Below are 20,069 nucleotides of genomic sequence, written 5' to 3'. Positions count from 1 at the left end.
TCAATTTCCTTCACCTGCGTTCGCCAGTCAGTCGCAGATTTTTCGAGGGGCTGTCGTCGAGGGGTAAGGGAACGCGGACGAAGCACGCGCCAGGGCGGAACCTGGCGCGCACCATAGGGAAGGGGCGATTTTCGGCGGGCGCAACCTACTTGCAACTTTCCTGACCTTCCCACAGCAACTCTTCTTCAACCTCCTGCTAAATGTGGTGAGAGATTTTGGGGGATCGTGGAATGTTCGGGCAACGGGCAAAATGCATCTCTCATAGCTGTGGTCCCTGCTTCGGTTGCGCTAACGAAATGCGCAATCTGGTTCTTCCCGAGGTCGAACTGAACCATAAACAGCCCCGAATTGCATCATGCGCCGTTTCATAGAACCCGACTATGCCCTCTTCACTCTAGAAATGTCCCGTCTCCTATCATCGTGCATCAGAGGCGCTTTCATCGTACCGTGGGGGCCCTGGATTGTTTTTTGCCCCTCCGCTGCTGCCGCCAGTTTGAGAGCTGGTCATCTCCGCCCCGCATCATGACACGATTGTTGCAGTCGTACCCTGTAGCTAAGATGCAGAGTCAGCTTCCCCAATATCAGCAACCCAACGCCCTCTGTGCAGTCCGGCTATGTCAAAGGATTCGAGCAGGTGGTTGTCCCAAATATTCATATCATTCGTGTCTATCTATTATTCAATGCCAACAGTAGTGACAAGTTTTTTTTTTTAATAATCGTGGTCGTTCGCTTGCCGTCCTCTGTCGTGCCAAAGAGTAGGTCTCGTGGCTGGAGCACGTTGCATCGAGCTTTGTAGGTCTTCTAGTCTTCAGACTCGATGACAGCAGGAGCCTTGAGGGTCTTGGTCTTAAGGAAGTCAAGGCCTTCGCCACCCTGGATGACAGTTAGCGTTCGGTTTCACAGACTAAGGGGTATCTCTGAGAACTTACGTATGAGATCAATGGTGATACTTCAATACCGGCCTCAGCGTCCTCGCTGACAACGGTGGCGCCAGCGGCCTGGACCCACTTCTTGCCCTGGGTCATGATGTCCTGCTTGCTGGTATCAGGGTCGTCCTCGCCAGTTCCGCGGGCGTTCTTCAGGGGCGAGAACTCGTCCTCACGCTTCACTTCCATGCAAGCGAATTTCTCCAGAGTCAGGAAGGGGAAGCAGTCGAAGACGAATTGCTCCAGCTTGATGCCGTTTGGCTTCTCTGGCTTAATGGTCTCACCGGTCTCGGTGTTAACGTAAGGAATCTTCTTGCGCGCAACGTGGTGAGGAAGCTTCTTTGCCCACTCTGGGATGCTCTCAAGGAACTTGTATGAGTAGTAGTGGTTGACGATGTTGGCGGCGCGGAACTTGAGTAGGCTCGAGTCCTTGGAGTCCTTGGCCTCTGCGTCTTCGGTTGAGATCTCTGAGTACTCGACAACATCTGGCTTGCCGTTCTTCTGGAGGATGAGACCGACAGACTCCTTGGCGTTGCGCTTGCGAACAACCTTGGTAGCGATATCAACGTTCTTCGACGCGGAGAAACCGATAAAGGCAGGGTCGGCGACCTTGACCAGGCAGTTGTCGACACAGTATGCGTGGATGTGCTGGATGCCACGCTTGCCCATGTCTTGTACGACACCGGACTGGATAAGAGCTTGGTAGAGACCACCGTTGCCATCGGGAGCGACGGCGACCTTTGACTTGCTCTCCAACAGGATCTTGCCCTCGTTGGAGATGCATGGCAAGACACCCTGCTCGAAAATGACAACGTTCTCCTTCTTCAAACCAAAGTAGTTGTTCTTCTCGAAGAAGTCGGCGGTAGGGCCGCGAGTAGGGCCGCTGGTCATGACGTACCACGGGATGGTAACGCTCTCCTTGTTGTGCTTCTTGGCGGCCAGCATCTCGGCCTTCTTGATCCTCTCACCCTGCAGCTGGAACAGGCTCTTCTTGCTGGGCAGTCCAATGTCGAAGCACCCCTTGGGCGCTGAGCTGCCCAGACGGGTACCCTGGCCACCAGCCATCAGCACGACAGCGACCTGGTTCTCGGCGATGAGGTCCAATCCGCTGTTGTACCATTTGTCGAGATCTTCCTGCTGGGAGGAGAGGACGGAAGATGTGGCATTTTCGGGGAGGGGCTCGAGCTTGTTCTCAGTGGCTTCGGCTTCGGCGGGGTGGAGGGCGCGCTCGGTGATTTCGTTGATGTAGTCAGGGTTGAAGTTGCTCAATTGCTCGTAGAGGGTAGCCTTCTCAGCAGTGGAGAGCTTGTCGTAGAAAGCCTGGTGTTTCTGTTAGCAAGGGAACATGAGATGGGAGCGTCTCAGAAGTCATGGCTGGGTCCAGTGAGCCACTTGGTGCTCACAATGTCCAGCGAGGTGCTCCCAGACTCGCCCACGACAACGTTGGGGCTGCACGTACAAAAACTTGCTCTTGGCCAGCCTTCTGGTACTTGGACTTGAGCTCGTTCAGCTGCTCCTCTGATGGCTCCTTCGCCGGTGTGCCCTGAGATGCGCCCCCTGTGATGTTGAGCTTCTCGAGCGCGCTGTTGACCGTGTCCTTGATGGCGTCCATGATGATGCGGGGTATTGGTGGGGTAATTTGTGTATTAAAGAAGGATGTTGCTACTAGTTCCAAGGTGTATGCCTGAGATATACACCGAGTTTGTGGAAAAGTACGGTTTTGCTGCCTCACCGCGCCTTTATGAAGAATCGACTACAGCATAGCTCTGACGCTCGTGTTGCCCCACTCGGCGTAGGTCCCTACTGCACATGGGTAGGAACGAGCCCAGAGCCTCCCGAGATCGTCAGCGCCCGCAATTCGTCACTAATAATAGACTTTTTGTGTATTCTGTATCCTTCATTCTTCATAAGCTACAGCCATGTCGTAAAGCTACGTGTGTAACTAGTCATCGCTCATGCCGCCATGCGCAAATACAAAATTTCACCCAGATGCTTCTGGTTGCCAGCGAACGGCCAAGAACAAAATTGCCGCTCCGGCGCAATGCATGAACACCGGGCTTTCCAAAAAGCAAGCCATATGCAACTCCACAACGCCATGATGTCGTGTAACCACGTTTCTCACAATGCGGTGCATGTCATTACGCGTGTCCATTGACCTCCGCCTTCTCAGGCTCAGCAGGCTTTAGCGCTTTTTGAGGCGCTGGGTTTAGTATGCGAGTGGCATCGATCAAGCCGGCGTTGGGGTTCAGCTTGAGGCCAAAGCCTGGGAGATCAAGGGTCTTAACGTCGAGATATCCCTTGGTGGGGATGGGCTCGTTGGTAAATCTGCATCTCATTAGCAAAACATTCGGCAGATGATTGAGCGGGAACTTACAGGTTGCCGAAGACGGGCAGAACAGACTTGCCGTCCGGTGAGTTTGCGAGGTACTCTTGGAATGGCGAGTTGGCCTGAGAAACAACGAAATGGTACGAGTATGGTCCACTGGCGTGGGGCACAACAGGAATGTCGTAGGCAGCGGCCATGGCCGAGATCTTGATGAGCTCAGTCATACCTCCAACCCACATGACATCGGGCTGGAGGATGTCCAGGTTGCGGCCCTCGATGAGCTTCCTAAAGCCATATCGCGAGTACTCGTGCTCGCCCGTGGTAAACTTCATGCGAGGGTGAGCGCGCTTGATCTGCTCGAAACCATCCGAATCATCGGGTGACAAGCACTCCTCCCACCAGTTCAAGTTAAGGTGTTCGGTGGCCTTTACGACTTCGATTGTGTAGGGTACGTTCAAGCTCATGTAGCAGTCAACCATGAGAGGGAAATCTGGTCCGACGCTTTCACGGTGCTTGGTGAGGAACTCGACATTCTTCTTGAGACCCTCAACACCCTCACCAGGGCCGTAAGGCAGTGGTACCTTGGCGCCAAAGAAACCCATCTCCTTTGCTGCTGCAGGCTCAGGACCAGTGCAGTAGAAGTTGAGCCTCTCCCGGGTAGCTCCACCGAGCATCTTGTATACGGGCTCATTGCGAATGTGGCCGAGCAGATCCCAAATAGCAAGATCGATTACTGAGATGACGGCAACTGGGAGGCCTTTGCGACCATAAAACATGGACGCACGGTACATCTGCTCGAACATGTGGTTGGTATCTCTAGGATCTGGAGATAAATTAGAACTGTTACTCAATACATTATCCAACTGAGTGCTTACCTTGGCCAATCAGGAAGCGCTCGAAATGCTCAGCAACTAGCCAGCATGCTGGCGGACCTCCGAATCCAGTAGCAAAACCCTTGGTACCGTCACTGGCCTCGATTTCAACACAGAAGGATCCCAAGACATTAATGCCCCAGCTGGTTCTTGACTTGCGGTAATCTTCATACTGGCTCATGGGAGTCGAGATCTTGCTATCAATGAGCCAGTGGCCACCAGCAACATTGTGATAGTCTCCGCCGCTGCCGGGGCCTTGGGTAACGAAAGTTCGCACATGTTTGATAGTGGGAAAGGAGCGCGCTGCGCCAGAATCTGTGGAAGAAACCATTGTGAGATCAGGAAGAGTTGGTTACACTGGAGAAGCAGACGACAAAGCGTGAAGGAGGGGTAGATAAGTGCTTGGTAGCAGAGCGCAAATGTTATTTAAACGGCGGCATAACTACGTGCCAGGTTTCGTGTCTCGTTGAAGAGGGTCCCTCGGTCCATCTCGCTGCGATTTGCAACGACTGGGGGAGAATCCGTTGATACTTGGGCCAAGAAGTGGAGCGCACGCGCGTGAGCAGGCGTCGATGTGAGGCGTTCGGCACGTTGGCCGGAATGTGGACAAGGCCGAAGCATGTGTTTTTGCAGATCAGTATTGTACCGAAAAGCCAGCGGCCCACTGGAAGCCACCAATCCGGACATGCGGAGGGAGAGTAGGCCGGTAAATACGATATCTGGGGTAAGGGTCTAAAGCATGTAGGCGGGGCTGCGACGAGAGGACACCTCGGACTGACTTCTGCCGAGTTCAGCTGCACGCCCCCAATCGCATCCTCCACCATGGATACCAGTGCAGCCCACCAGCAGACGGCGAGTCCCAACGGCACTGCAAAGCTTTCCAACCACTCCCCTGGCGATGCGCAGGACTGGAGCGGCGATGAGCGCTCCAGCGACGATGAAGCCAACGACCGAAGCCAGAGCGGCACATCGAACAAGCGGAAGCGGCCGCTATCTGTAAGCTGCGAGACATGTAGTAAGTGTGATACAGCAGGACCTGAGGCATCCCATTCTTACCAAGTGTAGAGCAGCGAAAAGTCAAATGCGACCGAGGCGCGCCAGCTTGTTCCTGGTGCTTGAAAAACCACTCCGCATGCGTCAGTTGCGCTGTCGGCTCGTACCAACCCAATACTGAATCACATCCAGGTTTATCTCCCGCGCAAGAAGCCAGGTCTGCGCGCTGGCTATGGACGAGAGCTGGAATCAAGACTTGGTAAGTCGCGTGTCCTCACCACCCTGTTCTGGAGTAGCCGAGGTCTGTGATCAAGTGCATGCGAGTCTGCTGTCGCTGCTGTCAGACTTTGCGCTTCCATCATGGCAACAAAGAGGCTTTCAGACGCGTCGCAATTGTCGCGTAGCGTGGCTGAACAGGCTGCTCCTTCCGTCCGAAAGCTAGAAACTGTACACGGCAACCACCAACACAGCTGACCGTTGCGCTCCTTCCAGACAAGCTCGAAGCGCTCCTCGTCCAGCAGCAGTCGCAAATCAACCACCTCTCCAGCAGCCAGGTCGCCACTTCTGGCCCTTCACCACAAGAGGTGGCCGCGTTCCGCAGCCCGCCGGTGATACAGACACCTCACATACCGCGTCCCGAAACGGCCCTTTTCATCCAGAAGCCCACGTTTCCGTCGCAGAATGCAATACAGAACCAATATGGCAACGGAGTCACGGATCACAGGCCTACGCCCTCGGTCACGGGCAATGGTTACCAGTCCGAGGACATGAACAGCATGAGCGGTGGCATGTCTAGAGACGTCTATACCCCGTACAACGACCAGTACCAGCCGGCCATGTCGAGAAATCTCGGCCACGCAGACGCCGACTTCCCTCCCTACGATCTTCTGTATGGGCTCGTCGACCTTTTCTTCAAGCACATCAACACCTGGTGTCCTATCCTCCACCGCCAAAGCACGTTGAACTCGCTGTTCGGAGACGCAACTCTAGACGAAGCGGACCGAATCATACTACACGCTGTTGTCGCCACTACTGTCAAATTTTCTACCGACCAGCGCCTGACCGCGGAGAAGCGCACACGCTACCATAAGAGCTCCAAGGAAAAGGTCCTGCTGTATGGCATCGAAAACAGCTCCGTCAAGTCGTTGCAAGCCCTTGTCATCCTTGCTCTAGATGTTGTTGGCTGCTCCAACGGACCTCCGGGCTGGAATCTACTTGCTCTCATTACGCGCTCTGTGGTCCAGTTGGGTCTTTCGGTCGAAAGCTACTCACCTAGCGTGGCCCCGCAATTTGCGTCAATATACACTTTGCGCGCCATGACCCTCCCCGAGCCAAAAGACTGGATCGAAGAAGAAAGTCGGCGCAGACTGTTTTGGATGATCTATGTTCTGGACCGATATGCGACCGTTGCGACAGCTTTCGAGTTCGCCTTGGACGAGAAAGAGATCGACCGTCGATTGCCTTGTCGCGATGACATGTATGCGCGAAATGTTCCTGTTGAGACGCGATGGTTCCATACCTCGACGCGATCCGACTACAGTATGAACAGACCGGAGAATCTTGGCTCCTTTTCCTACTACGTCGAGATCTTGGGCATCCTCACGCGCATTCACAAGTTCCTGAAAAAGCCAGTCGATATTACGTCTTTGTCCGACGTCGAGTCGTGGCAAAGTGAGTACCGGGAGCTCGACAATGCTATTGAACAGTGGAAGTACAACCTTCCCGCAGAATTTGGAAACTCTGCGAGATTATTCGCAAAGCCAGGCATGGGACAGAATCTTGACAGTGGCTTGGTAATGCTCCATGCGGCTTTCCACACGTAAGTTTGATCCCTACCCGAGACACAAAGGATGTACTGACTTCAATAGCACGGTCATTCGCCTTCACTCTTCCGCCGCGTACCCAACCCATCGATCGCCCATCTTCACTCCGTCCTTCAGCGCTAGTCAGAGGTGTCTCAGCGCTGTCGAGAACATAACAGCCCTTTGTGCTACTGTACGTGACAACGGTTTGCTGAGCAAACTTGGCCCGCCCTTCGCGTTTTCGCTGTGGGTGGCTGCACGTGTTCTCTTGGTTCACGGATCCACAATCGACCATCGCGTCGACCAGTCAATCAATCTTCTCGTCAGCACTCTTCAAGACATGGGCCAGTACTGGGAAGTTGGTACGCGTTACGCTAGCCTTCTTGCACGCGTACTCTCTGAATACCAGGAAAGTCAGCAGACCCCTACAGGCGCGAACGGTGAACGCGTGACGCCTTCAACTGTCAAGATCCTGGCGGACATGCGACGATGTGCATTTGATCTGGATTTCCTCATCTCTCGACAGCCCAAACTCAGTAACAACCAGAACCCCAAGGTCAACACTGTTACTCCGGCTCGAACACCTGCACCAAATGAGCTGGAGTATCTTGACGTGTTCGATTTCTTCAATATGCCTCGACTACCAGTGTCGATGGATGGCTCCATGAGTTATCCTGCACCCGATGGCAATATGCAATTGCCGGATGGTGGTTTTGGGAATGAGTCGAATATCACAAATTACATGGTTGACGCAAGCTCAGATTGGTTCATGAAGCAATCCGCCTAGTGTCTGCTCTTGAGTTGTTGGGCGTACAGGAAACGGACCTGATCTAGTAAAAGTTGGTTATGTTAGTACGTAATATGGTGTTTGGGGTGATGTTCATATCGTTGCTTGTACAACCCTCATTAGTTTCAAAAGATACCCAATTTTTCTCTAACCGATCAGTGTGTTCCTCTTTGTACTGTTTAACGTTACTTGTGAGACGCTTGGCATCTTACGTCCATATAGAGTGGTGCCAACGCGGAACCGCTCATTCCGATCTCGGAACTGATCCTATCGGTGTCATCTGCATCTTCGATCAAGCATCTTGAACATCACTTTGCATGAACTTTTGTTAATCAAGGCAATACACGTATGTTGTGCCTAGCGAGATCCTAAGCGTTATCCGAGCCTCATTGCTGTAGGTCCGATTACTTTTGGACAACACGGTATAGGAATTAGTGACTATTTGCCGTCGGAATAGCTTCTTAAACTTCGGGATAGCTGTGCAAGGTACACAAATCTTACTCCGATGGCTGCAACGTATAAAAGAGACGGGTTGCTGATACTATATTAGCTTTATATCACACTTGAGCATTCTATACACAATTCCGGTTTCATTCTACCTCGATACTGGACCAAGACCTTATCGCGGACCCAAGATTCAGCAACCAGCATCGTTGAAACATCAGATCGCCAGTAATCTTGGATACTCTTTACCAAGTCGGAATCTTTCCAGAATTTCACCAAACCCATCATGACATCTCAAACAGACGACCAGCACGTCCTTGTCATGGGTGCAGGCGTCATCGGCCTTACCACGTCCCTCGTCCTGTCTCACGCCTACCCCAACGCCAAGATAACGGTGGTAGCAAAGCACTTCCCTGGAGACCGCTCCATAGAATACACGTCTCCCTGGGCTGGCGCAAATTGGTCTTCCATGGCCAACGACAACGGACCTCTAGAGAAATACGACGAGGTGACCTTTCGCCGCTTTGGCGAGCTTGTTGATGGGAAGGAAGTATTTGGATGCCAAACACTGAAGGCTGGTGAGACGAAAGGTATAGATGGAGTAAATGGGGGAGGCAATGAAGCAGGGTTGGGGAGAATGGGTATGTGGGGTGTGTTTGACGCGCCAATCGAAGAGACAGGTCTTTTGACGAAAGAGACGGGAAAGGTGTGGTACGACCAGCTAGTCGGAGGTTTGAGGAACTTGGGGGAAAGTGAGCTTCCCAAGGGCGCAACGTTTGGTCTTGATTACCCAAGCACGTTTAGGATTAATACGCAGGTATATTTACAGTGGTACGTCTCCTTTCTATCCTCCCTCGAATTGCAAGATAATTTTTTGAGGTCGGAACGCCAGAAGCTCATGTCGTACCTAGGCTCCAAGTTCAAGCCCTAAACAAAGGCATCACACTCGTCCGTCGCCACTACCCATCCGTCTCAGACGTCTTGGCCGACCACCCATCAACTACTCTCCTGATAAACTGCACCGGAATTGGCTCTCTAAACCTCTCGGACATCAAGGATACAAACCTTTACCCAACACGTGGCCAAACTTTACTAGTCGCCGAGCCTAAGAAACCAATCACTCGAATGTATGAAATGGAAAGGGTCAAGTACGACAGTGCTATCTACTTGCGTTCCCTTGGCTAGCCCCCAATGACGCTTCATGGAACTGGAGCTGACCATGTGAAACTAGGTATTTCCGCTCTCCGAAGCGGATCGATCCAACGACGACATACGTGTTCCCTCGCCCACTGGGCGGTGGCGTTATCCTAGGTGGCAGTCGACAGGAAAACGATTGGAGTGCGGAGTGGGATGAGGAACTTGGTCAAGACATCATGAAGCGATGTTGTGAGTTGTGTCCCGAGTTAGGGAAGCCGGAGGATCTGCAGATCATCGCGAAGAACGTGGGGTTGAGACGTGAGTTGTAGCAGTGGATACATATGATCGAGAACAGTGTACTGACAACCTGTAGCTTCACGCAAGGGCGGCCCAAGGATTGAGACGGAGATGGGGAAGTGGAAAGTTCCGGTTGTGCATTGCTATGGTCATTCTGGTGCGGGCTATCAATCATCATGGGGAACCGCCGAGCGCGTCCTTGAACTCGTTCAAAAGACGCAAGCACCGAGCTCGAAGCTATGATTTAGTCATTTGTATCAGCGTTTCGGCCGATCGATCCATGCATCGTCCCTGTAGAGACTTGAGATGAAAATGGTAGAAAAGCGACCCAAGTTACGACGAAGTAGATACAATCTCCTTCATTTGTACTGTAAGTGTGTATGCACATGAAGCTTAAAGCTTTATGGTGAGGTTGTACATATCCAGACCCACTGCAACTGCCGTGACTGCTGCAATGTATGCGACCAGTATCCCCATAGACTGCAAAACAGTCATATGCAAGGTTGGAAATGTCATGTTGACCAGACCGGTCAGTAGGTTCGCTACAAGGAAGACTGCTAGACCATTGCGGTTGTAGGCATAGAGTACAGTGCTAGTAGCATCTCTACTTCTCCGAGATTCCTCCTCTTTGGTCTTGGCATTGTACAGGTTTGGAAAGAGGAAACTCTCGATGGCGTAGCAGATGGTGATCTGGTAGCTGTTGAACGAGGAGACCCAGAGGAAGTAGGGGAGGTTGGCTAGGCGTCGCGATACGGTGAGTCGCAGACCGTAATAATTGGTTGAGAAATAGAAGAGGGCTGTCCAAAATACGGAAGTCATAATCAGCTTGCCGAACGTAGATTGTTGGAGCTTAACCTGGAATGATGCGTTCTTTGCGATCGGCTGTTGTCTTGGTAGTGCGGACGCACCCAAGGACTGGCCTGCAAGAAAGATGGCGAGGTAGCCAAAGAAAGAGAAGATGCCTTCTCGGTTCTGAGAGAAGAGGTCCGTCCGTGGAGCTACCAGTATAAAGGATCCGAGCGAGGTCCAGTCTAAAGCAATCTCATATGCAGCAGCCAGAACAAAAGAAAGAACGGCATAGGACGGTACCAAGTCAAAGGCCGATTGGAAGAGAGCCGCAAATGGGGGCAAGAAACCGAGGGTGAAGAAGAAGTTCCAGTGTACACCATATTCGGTAACATGTTCAGCATAATCCAGTCCTTTGACGGAGATGAGCCGTATAGTGCCTAAGACCAGAAGAGGGATGGCATGTCTAACCGATGCCGTAAGGCGCTTCGATAGCGGCTGACGACCAGCTCCTTCCTTGAGAGAAGCCCGGACAGATACTACACCAGCCGTGAAGACGAATGATCCCACACCCATATCCATGAGCGATGTACCCCAATTCTCTACTTTTGCGAAACGCCGAGGAAAGACGCGGAAGTCGACTGCCAGAATAGCAACACACGTTATGACCATCATTGCGCCACGGTAATTCGTAATGAACGGCTTCACAGGGAGTGCATCGAGCCTCGTGTCCTTTTCGGATTTATCGATCTTGGGTGGTCGCGGGGTATCTTTTGCCGCGACCGGCTTCTCGAAGACGTAGAGCGTGATTGCTGGTAGCAGTAGAAGGAGGTTCAGGATCCATGGTGAATGGGAGTATATGGTAGTCGCGAATAACGTGGCTCCGCAGTTGAGCAGGAAGTCAACCAAGAAGGCAGGTGGAGTATAGGGTGTGAAGAGACGCATGCGCGACTGTATGACGGTCCATAGCAGAATACTCAGCTATGCATACAGTCAGTAAGGGTCCATTGCTTGAGTAGTGGGTGTGTGTACGGTACAGGCATTGCGAGCGAGACGCTGTTAACGTCTGCCACGGAGCTTCCGGTGTGTCCAGACACCCAGGCCTCCTTCATCTGCTTGTATGTCTTTGCCATGATGCCAGAATGAGTGTTGGGCGAGTTGGTCGTTTATCTTGAAATGCAATGGTTGGTACATCTGACGCGTCGCGCTGGCCTCTTTACAAACGGGGAATGGCCCAAGCGCCGATGACCTCACACATCGCGGCTTCGACACTCTTCCCTCAACATCTACATTGCACTGTCACGGATTATAGCCGAACCACTGGAGGAAATCGTTTCGATATGTCTGTTTATATTAGAATCTTAGGGGATGGCTGCCAGGAATGCCGAAAAGAGCAGGATTGCACTTTACGTGCTTGGACTTCCTCTTTCACTGTCACTGCTCCTCTTGGAGCAAACGCGTCTGTGCGCAAGACTCGGGATATGGCAACTGTAGTAGAGATTTCAAGCGCCTTCCTGCTTCACCGTCGAACACCCCGCATACCGACACGTGCTGAACCTCTTTGCTGTGACCTCTTGACTGCTCCTTGAAACTGTCAACATATGCAAATATGACCACTACTAACAAATCAAAGATACCTAGCATTCGGCCAGCTTCGGTGGGAACAAGAGGGGCATTGCCTGGACGGGCGATGTCGCCTGCAACCCGCGCGACGACGACGCCTACGGGCACTTCACGACTCCCTCGTCGCCCTCAAAGCGACAAGCCACTGCCCAGTCCGCCTATCGCGCAGGTTGTAGATCCCAACTCGCCTCCCAAGGCTTCACGCACATTAGTGGACGCTTTCACTCCGAGCCCGACCTTGAAGGAGTACCCGATTCTGCGCCCAGAGAACATTCCCCCCCGTCTGAGTTCCAAGAGGAGCTCGCTCCCAACGCGAAGCCCAGTCGCCTCTCGCTCGTTTGTTTCCACTAATGGAGACGAGGGTACTCGGGTGAAGCGACTATCCTGGCATTCGTCGGGCTCAGGTTCCAGCTCAGGGACTGGTCCTATCCTAACCATCTCTGGCGATGCAGATGCCATGATTCTAGGTCAACGTGACTCAATCCCGGCCGTACCTGCTATACCTTTGGTCCTCCCGGAGCGTACTACCCAGCCGCGGTCTTTCAGCGCTCTCACTAGCCGCATTTCCAAGGCGACAACATCCCGAGCAGAATTGACTATCACGACAGCGTCACCGGTACCAAGCACGAAAGAGTTCACGGCAAATGGGAGTCCAGTCGTTAAGATCAGCCCCATTCGATCGATGCAGCCGCCGAGGCAGCCGAGCCTAGATGCCAATTCTCCCAGATCGCCTTCGTCAGTATATTCGACTTTCCCGGATGCCGAACGAAGTATCTCGTCGGTATCAGACAGGTCTGCAACACCTACGCCAGAGCCCAAGTCACCTGCCCCGCCGCTTCGAGACCCACCCGAGCCGCCAGTTAGTCCTGTAGACGTTTGCGAGGCATGTAATCTCTATCCTTTGACATGAAAATATTGACAGGCAAACTAGGAACTGCCTGAGGAGATCTCTGAGCTGACGATCACATCCGAATCCGATGACCTCCTCAGTGTGAGCAAGGTTAGAAAGACAACATCGACGCAGGGGGATGTAAGTCCCTCGCTGGGTTCGTTCGATCGTCCTGGAAACAATGTCTCGGCCCCCAACATCAGCACTGCCGAATTGAGCTCGCCATCCTTGCCTCGAGGTAAGCATTCACGCGATACGGCTCGCACCCCAGATTCTCTCAAGCCAGAGGTCTCGGAAACAGCCAGATCGATCAGCATCGATATCCCGTTGGGCTACAGAACGCCTAAGAATCGTCCGTCGCGTCGCCAGCCATACACACCCATGGTCTCATCTTCCTCTCCAGATGACACCACTCCGGAGAATCAAAACAAAGAAGCGTTAGCGACGAAAGTCAAGGCCAAACGCAGTATTCTTGGCTTGTTCAATCGCGAAAAGGCACGCGTCAAAACACCAGAGACGGCAGTTCTCAAGCAAAGATTCATGGGTGCTACACGAAGTTCGCTCGCCAAGGTCATGCGCGATTCTAAGAGTCTATCCAAGGTCCATCTTCCAAGAAAGACTGCATCGAGGTCAGAGGTTAGGTCGGATCGCACGGTCAATATGAGGAGCAGCCAGACAGGCACGTTCACTGCGCCTGATAACGGCAGAGTGTCCCTGGTACAGGAAGCGGTTCCCGAGAAGCGAAAAAACACAACCGAGATGCTTCACGATATGGTCGATCGCATAGAAGCGGGGCCTAAAGACTCGCCAGAGCGTCTGCGCCACGTACAGATCGCAGAGGTATGTGAAGCCCTCCGATCACGGTCTCTCATGTTGGAAGAGCTCCTCCTGACAGTACAAATCAAACAGTGCATCATCCTGGCCGCTGAGTACACTCATAACGCCAGCATCAGTGCTTTAGAGGCGAAGAAGAGTGCTCGCGACGCGGAACTTCATGCAGATCGTGCTGCGCTTGAGTTTGCGCGATTGAATACGCTACTTGACGGAGCAGAGATTGATGCCCGTTCTATGAAGTTCATTAGAAGTCTGTTCACGAATGCTGCTGCCGGTGGACCTGAGGAAGAGACACGCTGAGGACTTTTGTCAACCATGCGCGTAGCACATTGAGAGTAAGTGGGAGCTCATATTTGCTATCAGGGACCAACAGCTAATAAAGTTCAGTATGTCGTAAACAGCGCTCTGTGCATTTTGCTACAGGACATGTTTGCATACTATCCAGTGTTCCTTTCGATTCATTGGTACGCTGGCCACATTTGCAGTTCTATCTTGTCGGACGGATCTGGCTCGTGTAGCTTGTCCCGAAGCGCCATGGTCTGCCATACGCTTCCTTTTCACTGTCACTTCTTTCACATTAGAAGCGTACCACGACAGAACGACAGTACAATACAAGACGGTTGCATGTTTTTGCGGTTCATGATGTTATAATTGCACGCGATCATGGACTAACACGAGGTTTGGCTCACTGTCGGCTGAAAGCATCACCTGATGTCCAGTACGTGGAAGAATTGAGCATTGAGACAAGTGGTCCGACTGCACGCACGTATCGAGACCGAGGTACAACTTTGGAAGATACCCCTGTTAGATGGATCGATTGGTTTAGAAATACAAGCTTTGTATTGTACATGTCCTTCATATCGTGATGTCATTCCTGTGAATGTGGCCATGAAGGCATCCAGGCATTCAAAGGCTGAAGCGGAGTGGGCAAAGCAATCCTTCAACATTTTGATCCAGAACACCGACCGTTCCAAAGATCTATGCAGCAGCAACCGTCCCCATAGCAAGGTGTCCTGGCCTCGAATGTCCATGTCCAGCGGCCCAGCACAAGCACAACTAGACATGCCCGTATATCGCCTAACTTTCATATTCACCTCTTCAATATAACAAGACTTTCCTTACATTCCACCACCGAACATGCCGCCACCTCCACCCTGCTTTCCTTGTGCCTCTCCCTGCATCTTCTCGCTAACCTTGACGTTGACTTCGAAGAACTTGGATACGCAGCGGTCGAGGCAGACGGATTCGCCCTTGTTGAGATCGGCTTCCCGGTAGTTTGTGTCTATGCATTTGGCTGTGCAAGACTTGACGAGGCTGGGGAAAATTGACGTGTTAGTGTTCATCTTATTTGAGAGGGTCGCCGTGGGTAGACGTGGACAGTAGTGGGACGAGAATCGAGCAAATATAGAGTTACAAGATGCGCAAGGCAGAATTTGGGAGTCCGAACTTACCGGCTGTACATGTCGCTCACCATGTCAATCTCAGCTTCCGCCTGCGCAATCTTTTGCTCCGAAGAGATTTGAGGTTTTTGACCGAAGAACATTGACATGTTGACTGATAATTTATCTTTCTCTTTCTGTTTGTGTGATGAAAAGGTGCGTAATTGGCGACTGTAATGGTCGTCAAATGGTTTGTTTGGGGTGAGGAAGCTTGTTAAGGTAGAGTGACCGTGGTGATGGATTTGGACATGGGTGACGGCGGGCGATGATGTCGCGCGAGCAGGAATTTGGAGCTGGGTGCGCGGTGGGGGACGTGCGGACCGAGTGGCTCAAGTGACGCGGGACGCGGGCGGTTTTGGACTCCATTCTCATCTCTTCGTCCTGAGCATTCGCAGCGACCATGCATCCTCACGGCTGCCGATAGGTGCGAAAGATAAGAGATTACAACAACACTGGAACTGTCAGGAGTGTACTTTCAATATTATTTCAACCGCTCCAATTAGACAAGTGGTACAGCACTAAAGATTAAGCTCATCGCCTCATGAAGACGGCATCCTGTTCAAGTAGACTTCCAATTACTCCAATAAACGTACTTGTACAACTTTTCTCATCTATCAATACTGCCAAGCAGATCTAACATATGTTTTTGACGTCTCATCCGCGCTGATGTGGTATTGTTGCTAGCGTATACGGCCTGTGTAGCCTGAGTGGCCTGTGATGACCTTGGACGATCATGCTCAGTACCCGACAACTCTGTAGCTGGAGGGATGCGTGGTGGAAGATTTAACGATGATGTACTGCGTGTTGACGGCCGAGGATCTGAAGACACACCAGATACAGACCAAGGTCTTATGGTCGCTGTCTGGCGACGTTGGCCACTCACAGGCATGTGTGTATGGAACTGTCCAGAATCGAGCTCATATGTTGAGGACGGAACCGACAGTTCATTGACAACGGGGACGGTGGTGGGCTCGCTGACCGTATGCGACACCATAGGTCTGCGTGTTGGGGTAGCTGGTAGCTCCGAGAGTAATGGCTGATACTTGTTGGCATGCTGACTCATATGCGATCTCTGGCTAGGAAGTTGTGATAAATCCCGACTCAACCGCGCGATATGACTTGGTGCATGAGCTGGCTCACTTCCAGGAAGCTCGACAGCAAGACTTATATCCCCTAATAATTCTGATAGCGTCTCAACCTTCTTATCATGGACGACGGTAGATCTTGGCGCTGGAACTGATATCCCGAGGTGAAACGCATGAGGATTTACAGGTCCGTCCGAGTTTGTTCCACTCATGGTGTAATCGCCAGCCAGTTCAGCAAGGGCTTGGTGCCTGTCCGGATGTACGTAGGCCCACGTGTCTTTTTGCCCTGACGGTGTAGTAGACATGTGATTATGCGCCTTCTCCATTGACAGCCGTGAACTTACGCGCCGCAGACTATCGGTGTTGAGATACTGCTTAGTATCTCCTTGGGATGGTTGCGAAGGAGGACTATATTGTCCTACCGATGTATAAAGAGGAGGTGGGCTGTTTGGTAGGCTTGGAGGTGATGAGTATCCCTTGTTGAGTGTGTTGTAGCCCAACGTGGCGTTGTCTGACTTGGTTTCCCTCTTATCGCTCAGTAAATGCGAAGCCGACTTTACTGGATCTGTGGTCCATATGTCTTGTGCGAACAATGCTTCGGTAAGGAGGGAGGTATTGTTCGTTGGCCCAGTCTTATCAGCAGCATCGCGCCAGACAGTCTGGGGCTTATCTTTCATGGTCATCTTAATTGCCATGTCCATTTTATGCCCACTGGTCACTCTTTGATGTCTCGATACGATGTCATCAAGATAGGTCGTGTTCTGGTATGTCGGTAGATCCTGGCTGGTCGGCAAGTCCTCTAGCCGATTGAGGAAGCTCAAGACGTTCGATAGTTGCTGATGACATGCCACAAGTTCGCTTTTGCGATCACCTAATCGTTCGCGGTCGTTGAGGATGTATCGGAGTCTTTGAGATTGGTCCAAGACATGAGGATGTTGTCCGACATCGCCACAATCCACCCATTTTCCAATGTCCTCCAAAGCAGAAGTAGTATTCTCGATAGCACTTCTGATCCAAGGGAGTCTCTCGGGCGTATAGGCGAGTTTTGTCCGCACCGAACCAACAGCCACTAATCGCTCAACTTCGAAGAGATCGTCGCGAACGATGCGTATCGTTCGCAAGAAGACCTCACTCTCGCTCCCAACGTCTGCGCTACGTATCGCAAGGTCAGCGAACCTAAACGCTTTGCTGACACTAGCGGATCTTGTTGGTGCACCTATCACAAAGTAAGCACTGCGTCGCGACATCTTCCATCACTCTACTGTATTATGTACATACCGATAGCTGTGTTCATCCTTGAGGCCTTGGCTGGAAATGGTGGTAAAACGTCAACTCATTGCCGACAGCTGATGTCTATACTTCTGCGGGGGCGCAGGTCGTGAATTACGAGTCCACGAATATGGCAGCTCGCCGGCGGGCGGCTCATAGACCCCCAATATTGGGTAAGCGATACAACAAAGCCTCAATCTGCAAGGCTAAGCACGCGGGCATTGCGGTACCCCTCATGCTGTGCTGCGGTGCCTCGAGAACCGATGAGCAGCTCGATGCTTCTTCCCACAGGCCCTGGTCATGCACCCATCCCTAAACATAGTTCGGCTACTCCAGCGGTCATATTATCGGACCAATACCTGATCGAAGCTCTTCGAACTATCTATATCGCACGGCTGAGTGACTGTTGTGTGTCTCACAAGGCGAAGGCTTGCAGATTGGACGAGAGCGAACATGACGCTCCTTTCCGCCAGTGGCACCAACGCTAAGACATATGAAGCATAGTGAAAAAGGAAACCTTAACCTCGTCTCCCAGCCTCGTCACTCTACCTAGCATCTCAGCTCACGACCCTTAGCAATAACCCGAAGGCGTCTCAGCCGCACGATCATTGCATTGTATACTGCACAAGCTATCCGCTAAACGCCATCTTCGCTTCATCGTCACGATGCTCATGTCGCAATCTCCTTTTCCAGCAGCACGCGCGGGGGCCCCAGCACCTGCCCCTGGTCTCCAATCGTTTGTACCAGGCCTGGAAATACTACCAAACCTCCATGTTCGCTCAAGAACTCAAATTTGAATGAACCAGGCTGTGAAAAGAGTAGGAACGCGAAGTTTGCAGATCGCGTCAGAATCATGTCCAGGTTCTTGCTGCGTTGAGCTTCCAAGCCACTCTGCACAAAGGGCGCCACAATAGAGTCCAGATCTGCAACCGCGATGGCAAATTTTTGCTTACGATCCGAGTCTTGTTTGTTCTGGCTAATTCGCTCATGCAGCAGAGTTCCAGTTACGGTTTTCCATTTGCTGTACATGGCTGATTGGGCTGATTCGTGGCTTTAGCTTCCCTTACCGAGTTGGTGAGGCTGAGATTAAACTTACCAGTATTGCTGCCATCCTTTCCTGGTATGACCATGTCGATTGCCGCAAGTTCTCGGGGCAGCAGGCTCTCATCGCGTCCTCCTGTACATCTCGATAGCACAATCCAGGCAAGAATGAGGCGAAGTGTCTCGGCTCTGGTTGAGGTGTTCGAAAGCATGCTTGCAAGTCTAGCAGAGCTTGTACCGGTTGCGGTTGCTAGTTGGCCCATATGTGCCTGACTGACACTGGCTGCCGGGATGGGAGAGAGATGATAATAGGTGCGAACGTGGTTCTTGATGTTGTCCCGTAGCTTCAAGACTGCGTCTGTGATAGTGTCGTCTGCCACGGGCTGGGGTAGCATATCGTCGATGTTCATTGCATACGCGCTGGTTACGGCTGTTGGTCCTTTCTCCAACGTTCTAGTAGCATCATTGATGGGCGCATGGGGTGCTGGTTGAGTCTGGACTAAGTTGTACCGCTTCTTCTTTTGACGGCGTAGTAAGAAGAAGAACACAGCTCCAGCGATCAGTAATCCGACGAGTAACATTGCGATAGCCACTCCGGCAACCGCACCTCCAGAAAGCCCTTTTTGAACCGACGATGGGCCATCCGAGGCTTTAGGACCTCCACTTGCCGTGCTGTCAATCGCGGCAGGTTTACTAGCCACGGATGTGGGCGTGGAGGCAGCATTGTTTGTGGGTACAGCGGGGGCCGTAGCCGTAGGACACGGCACCAGCGTTGCGTTTGTCCAATACGGGGAACAGCTGGACGTGACATCACCTGGCTTGGGGGTTTGCGAGGCTATAGAAGCTACAGATGCAGAGGGGGGTGTTGTTGATGGCAGTGATGTCGATGACGGTGTTGATGATGGCGTTGCCGAGGGTGTTGTTCCTTCAGCTTGGCCCGGTGAAGGTGTTGCGCTCGACACTGAAATGGACGGCGCTGCTGAACTTCTTGCATCCTGCCTCTGCACGATTGCGCTCTTGAGATAAACCATCATGGGACTTCTGGAAATAATAGAAGAGCAAAGATACTGACACTGCTTCCGACCGAATTTGCGATGCTGCGCTATAAGTCGTCTGTACCGACGCTCGCTAGTACAGCCTGGTCAGAGATATGCACACCTCAGCTGTACTATAGCGCGGCAGACTACAGAATCCGATGATATTGGTTTTCGCCGGAATTGGTAAATGTTGACGAGGCAGAAACCAGCAACCCAGCGTCGAGCTGCATGAAGTGGGGTCCGAATGTAGGACTATCGAATGGTCATCGGTACGAGGTAATGTGGCGTACTCCGGCAGCGTCTCATTCCGTCGCACCAAACAAAATCTGTGCAACACCATCACATACGACGCGGCATCAAAGCGGGCCCCACGCTATGGATTTCTAGATCGGTGTCGACTTGTGGGCTGAGTTGAAGCGCGAGGCTGAGCTGGAAATATGTTGTTTGCGTCCAGAGACCAAGATCTATCGCATCTCGGCCTC

General features: G+C 52.2%; 9 protein-coding genes across 9 annotated transcripts; 3 read left to right on the top strand and 6 right to left on the bottom strand.

Moving 5' to 3' along the window:
* Positions 1-565: 565 nt before the first annotated feature.
* Positions 566-2,636, bottom strand: CC77DRAFT_454998 (UDP-N-acetylglucosamine pyrophosphorylase). Its single transcript, XM_018531759.1, has 3 exons — positions 2,386-2,636; positions 930-2,246; positions 566-873 (listed from the first exon to the last, which is right to left on the bottom strand). The coding sequence occupies exons 1-3, from the start codon at positions 2,536-2,538 to the stop codon at positions 802-804; spliced, it is 1,542 nt and encodes a 513-aa protein (XP_018380662.1). The 5' UTR covers positions 2,539-2,636; the 3' UTR covers positions 566-801.
* Positions 2,637-2,809: 173 nt separating this feature from the next.
* On the bottom strand, positions 2,810-4,848 carry CC77DRAFT_1099197 (mandelate racemase/muconate lactonizing enzyme family protein). The gene is made up of 3 exons (XM_018529990.1): positions 4,128-4,848; positions 3,301-4,075; positions 2,810-3,251 (listed from the first exon to the last, which is right to left on the bottom strand). Exons 1-3 carry the CDS (start codon positions 4,453-4,455, stop codon positions 3,065-3,067), a joined length of 1,290 nt encoding a protein of 429 aa, XP_018380661.1. The 5' UTR covers positions 4,456-4,848; the 3' UTR covers positions 2,810-3,064.
* A 98-nt stretch (positions 4,849-4,946) lies between these two features.
* Positions 4,947-7,859, top strand: CC77DRAFT_1044119 (hypothetical protein; the record flags this gene model as incomplete). The annotated part of the gene is made up of 5 exons (XM_018527341.1): positions 4,947-5,139; positions 5,190-5,260; positions 5,310-5,376; positions 5,610-6,936; positions 6,986-7,859. The coding sequence occupies 5 exons, from the start codon at positions 4,947-4,949 to the stop codon at positions 7,704-7,706; spliced, it is 2,379 nt and encodes a 792-aa protein (XP_018380660.1). The 3' UTR covers positions 7,707-7,859.
* Positions 7,860-8,195: 336 nt separating this feature from the next.
* On the top strand, positions 8,196-9,616 carry CC77DRAFT_1025005 (hypothetical protein; the record flags this gene model as incomplete). The annotated part of the gene is made up of 3 exons (XM_018525984.1): positions 8,196-8,981; positions 9,062-9,293; positions 9,401-9,616. Exons 1-3 carry the CDS (start codon positions 8,437-8,439, stop codon positions 9,614-9,616), a joined length of 993 nt encoding a protein of 330 aa, XP_018380659.1. The 5' UTR covers positions 8,196-8,436.
* A 44-nt stretch (positions 9,617-9,660) lies between these two features.
* Positions 9,661-11,503, bottom strand: CC77DRAFT_1044117 (GPI-anchored wall transfer protein 1; the record flags this gene model as incomplete). Its single annotated transcript, XM_018527340.1, has 2 exons — positions 9,661-11,351; positions 11,408-11,503. The coding sequence occupies 2 exons, from the start codon at positions 11,501-11,503 to the stop codon at positions 9,978-9,980; spliced, it is 1,470 nt and encodes a 489-aa protein (XP_018380658.1). The 3' UTR covers positions 9,661-9,977.
* Positions 11,504-11,857: 354 nt separating this feature from the next.
* CC77DRAFT_454696 (hypothetical protein) lies at positions 11,858-14,244 on the top strand. The gene is made up of 4 exons (XM_018531756.1): positions 11,858-12,876; positions 12,925-13,722; positions 13,792-14,051; positions 14,104-14,244. The coding sequence occupies exons 1-3, from the start codon at positions 11,980-11,982 to the stop codon at positions 14,014-14,016; spliced, it is 1,920 nt and encodes a 639-aa protein (XP_018380657.1). The 5' UTR covers positions 11,858-11,979; the 3' UTR covers positions 14,017-14,051; positions 14,104-14,244.
* A 428-nt stretch (positions 14,245-14,672) lies between these two features.
* Positions 14,673-15,389, bottom strand: CC77DRAFT_1025002 (hypothetical protein). Its single transcript, XM_018525983.1, has 2 exons — positions 15,168-15,389; positions 14,673-15,030 (listed from the first exon to the last, which is right to left on the bottom strand). Exons 1-2 carry the CDS (start codon positions 15,263-15,265, stop codon positions 14,835-14,837), a joined length of 294 nt encoding a protein of 97 aa, XP_018380656.1. The 5' UTR covers positions 15,266-15,389; the 3' UTR covers positions 14,673-14,834.
* Positions 15,390-15,762: 373 nt separating this feature from the next.
* Positions 15,763-17,534, bottom strand: CC77DRAFT_1066133 (hypothetical protein; the record flags this gene model as incomplete). Its single annotated transcript, XM_018528874.1, has 2 exons — positions 15,763-17,456; positions 17,519-17,534. The coding sequence occupies 2 exons, from the start codon at positions 17,532-17,534 to the stop codon at positions 15,763-15,765; spliced, it is 1,710 nt and encodes a 569-aa protein (XP_018380655.1).
* Positions 17,535-17,880: 346 nt separating this feature from the next.
* On the bottom strand, positions 17,881-19,878 carry CC77DRAFT_454756 (hypothetical protein). The gene is made up of 2 exons (XM_018531758.1): positions 18,606-19,878; positions 17,881-18,549 (listed from the first exon to the last, which is right to left on the bottom strand). Exons 1-2 carry the CDS (start codon positions 19,582-19,584, stop codon positions 18,179-18,181), a joined length of 1,350 nt encoding a protein of 449 aa, XP_018380654.1. The 5' UTR covers positions 19,585-19,878; the 3' UTR covers positions 17,881-18,178.
* Positions 19,879-20,069: the final 191 nt, after the last annotated feature.

The sequence above is a fragment of the Alternaria alternata genome, assembly GCF_001642055.1.
Source record: "Alternaria alternata strain SRC1lrK2f unplaced genomic scaffold CC77scaffold_26, whole genome shotgun sequence".
NCBI classification, from domain to species: Eukaryota; Fungi; Ascomycota; class Dothideomycetes; order Pleosporales; family Pleosporaceae; genus Alternaria; species Alternaria alternata.
This window is presented reverse-complemented; position numbering and strand designations above follow the sequence as displayed.

What these genes read in the sequence shown, in the direction of transcription:
- CC77DRAFT_454998 (XM_018531759.1), bottom strand. Translation starts at nt 2,538, where the DNA reads ATGGACGCCATCAAGGACACGGTCAACAGCGCGCTCGAGAAGCTCAAC. An exon ending in CTGGCCAAGAGCAAGTTTTT is followed by an intron (nt 2,247 to 2,385) that starts GTACGTGCAGCC and finishes CAGAAACACCAG; the next exon opens with GCTTTCTACGACAAGCTCTC. An exon ending in TATCACCATTGATCTCATAC is followed by an intron (nt 874 to 929) that starts GTAAGTTCTCAG and finishes ACTGTCATCCAG; the next exon opens with GGTGGCGAAGGCCTTGACTT.
- CC77DRAFT_1099197 (XM_018529990.1), bottom strand. Translation starts at nt 4,455, where the DNA reads ATGGTTTCTTCCACAGATTCTGGCGCAGCGCGCTCCTTTCCCACTATC. An exon ending in GCGCTTCCTGATTGGCCAAG is followed by an intron (nt 4,076 to 4,127) that starts GTAAGCACTCAG and finishes ATTTATCTCCAG; the next exon opens with ATCCTAGAGATACCAACCAC. An exon ending in CTGCCCGTCTTCGGCAACCT is followed by an intron (nt 3,252 to 3,300) that starts GTAAGTTCCCGC and finishes AATGAGATGCAG; the next exon opens with ATTTACCAACGAGCCCATCC.
- CC77DRAFT_454696 (XM_018531756.1), top strand. Translation starts at nt 11,980, where the DNA reads ATGACCACTACTAACAAATCAAAGATACCTAGCATTCGGCCAGCTTCG. An exon ending in GTCCTGTAGACGTTTGCGAG is followed by an intron (nt 12,877 to 12,924) that starts GCATGTAATCTC and finishes CAGGCAAACTAG; the next exon opens with GAACTGCCTGAGGAGATCTC. An exon ending in GCCACGTACAGATCGCAGAG is followed by an intron (nt 13,723 to 13,791) that starts GTATGTGAAGCC and finishes CAAATCAAACAG; the next exon opens with TGCATCATCCTGGCCGCTGA.
- CC77DRAFT_1025002 (XM_018525983.1), bottom strand. Translation starts at nt 15,265, where the DNA reads ATGTCAATGTTCTTCGGTCAAAAACCTCAAATCTCTTCGGAGCAAAAG. An exon ending in GTGAGCGACATGTACAGCCG is followed by an intron (nt 15,031 to 15,167) that starts GTAAGTTCGGAC and finishes AATTTTCCCCAG; the next exon opens with CCTCGTCAAGTCTTGCACAG.
- CC77DRAFT_454756 (XM_018531758.1), bottom strand. Translation starts at nt 19,584, where the DNA reads ATGATGGTTTATCTCAAGAGCGCAATCGTGCAGAGGCAGGATGCAAGA. An exon ending in AAAGGATGGCAGCAATACTG is followed by an intron (nt 18,550 to 18,605) that starts GTAAGTTTAATC and finishes GCCACGAATCAG; the next exon opens with CCCAATCAGCCATGTACAGC.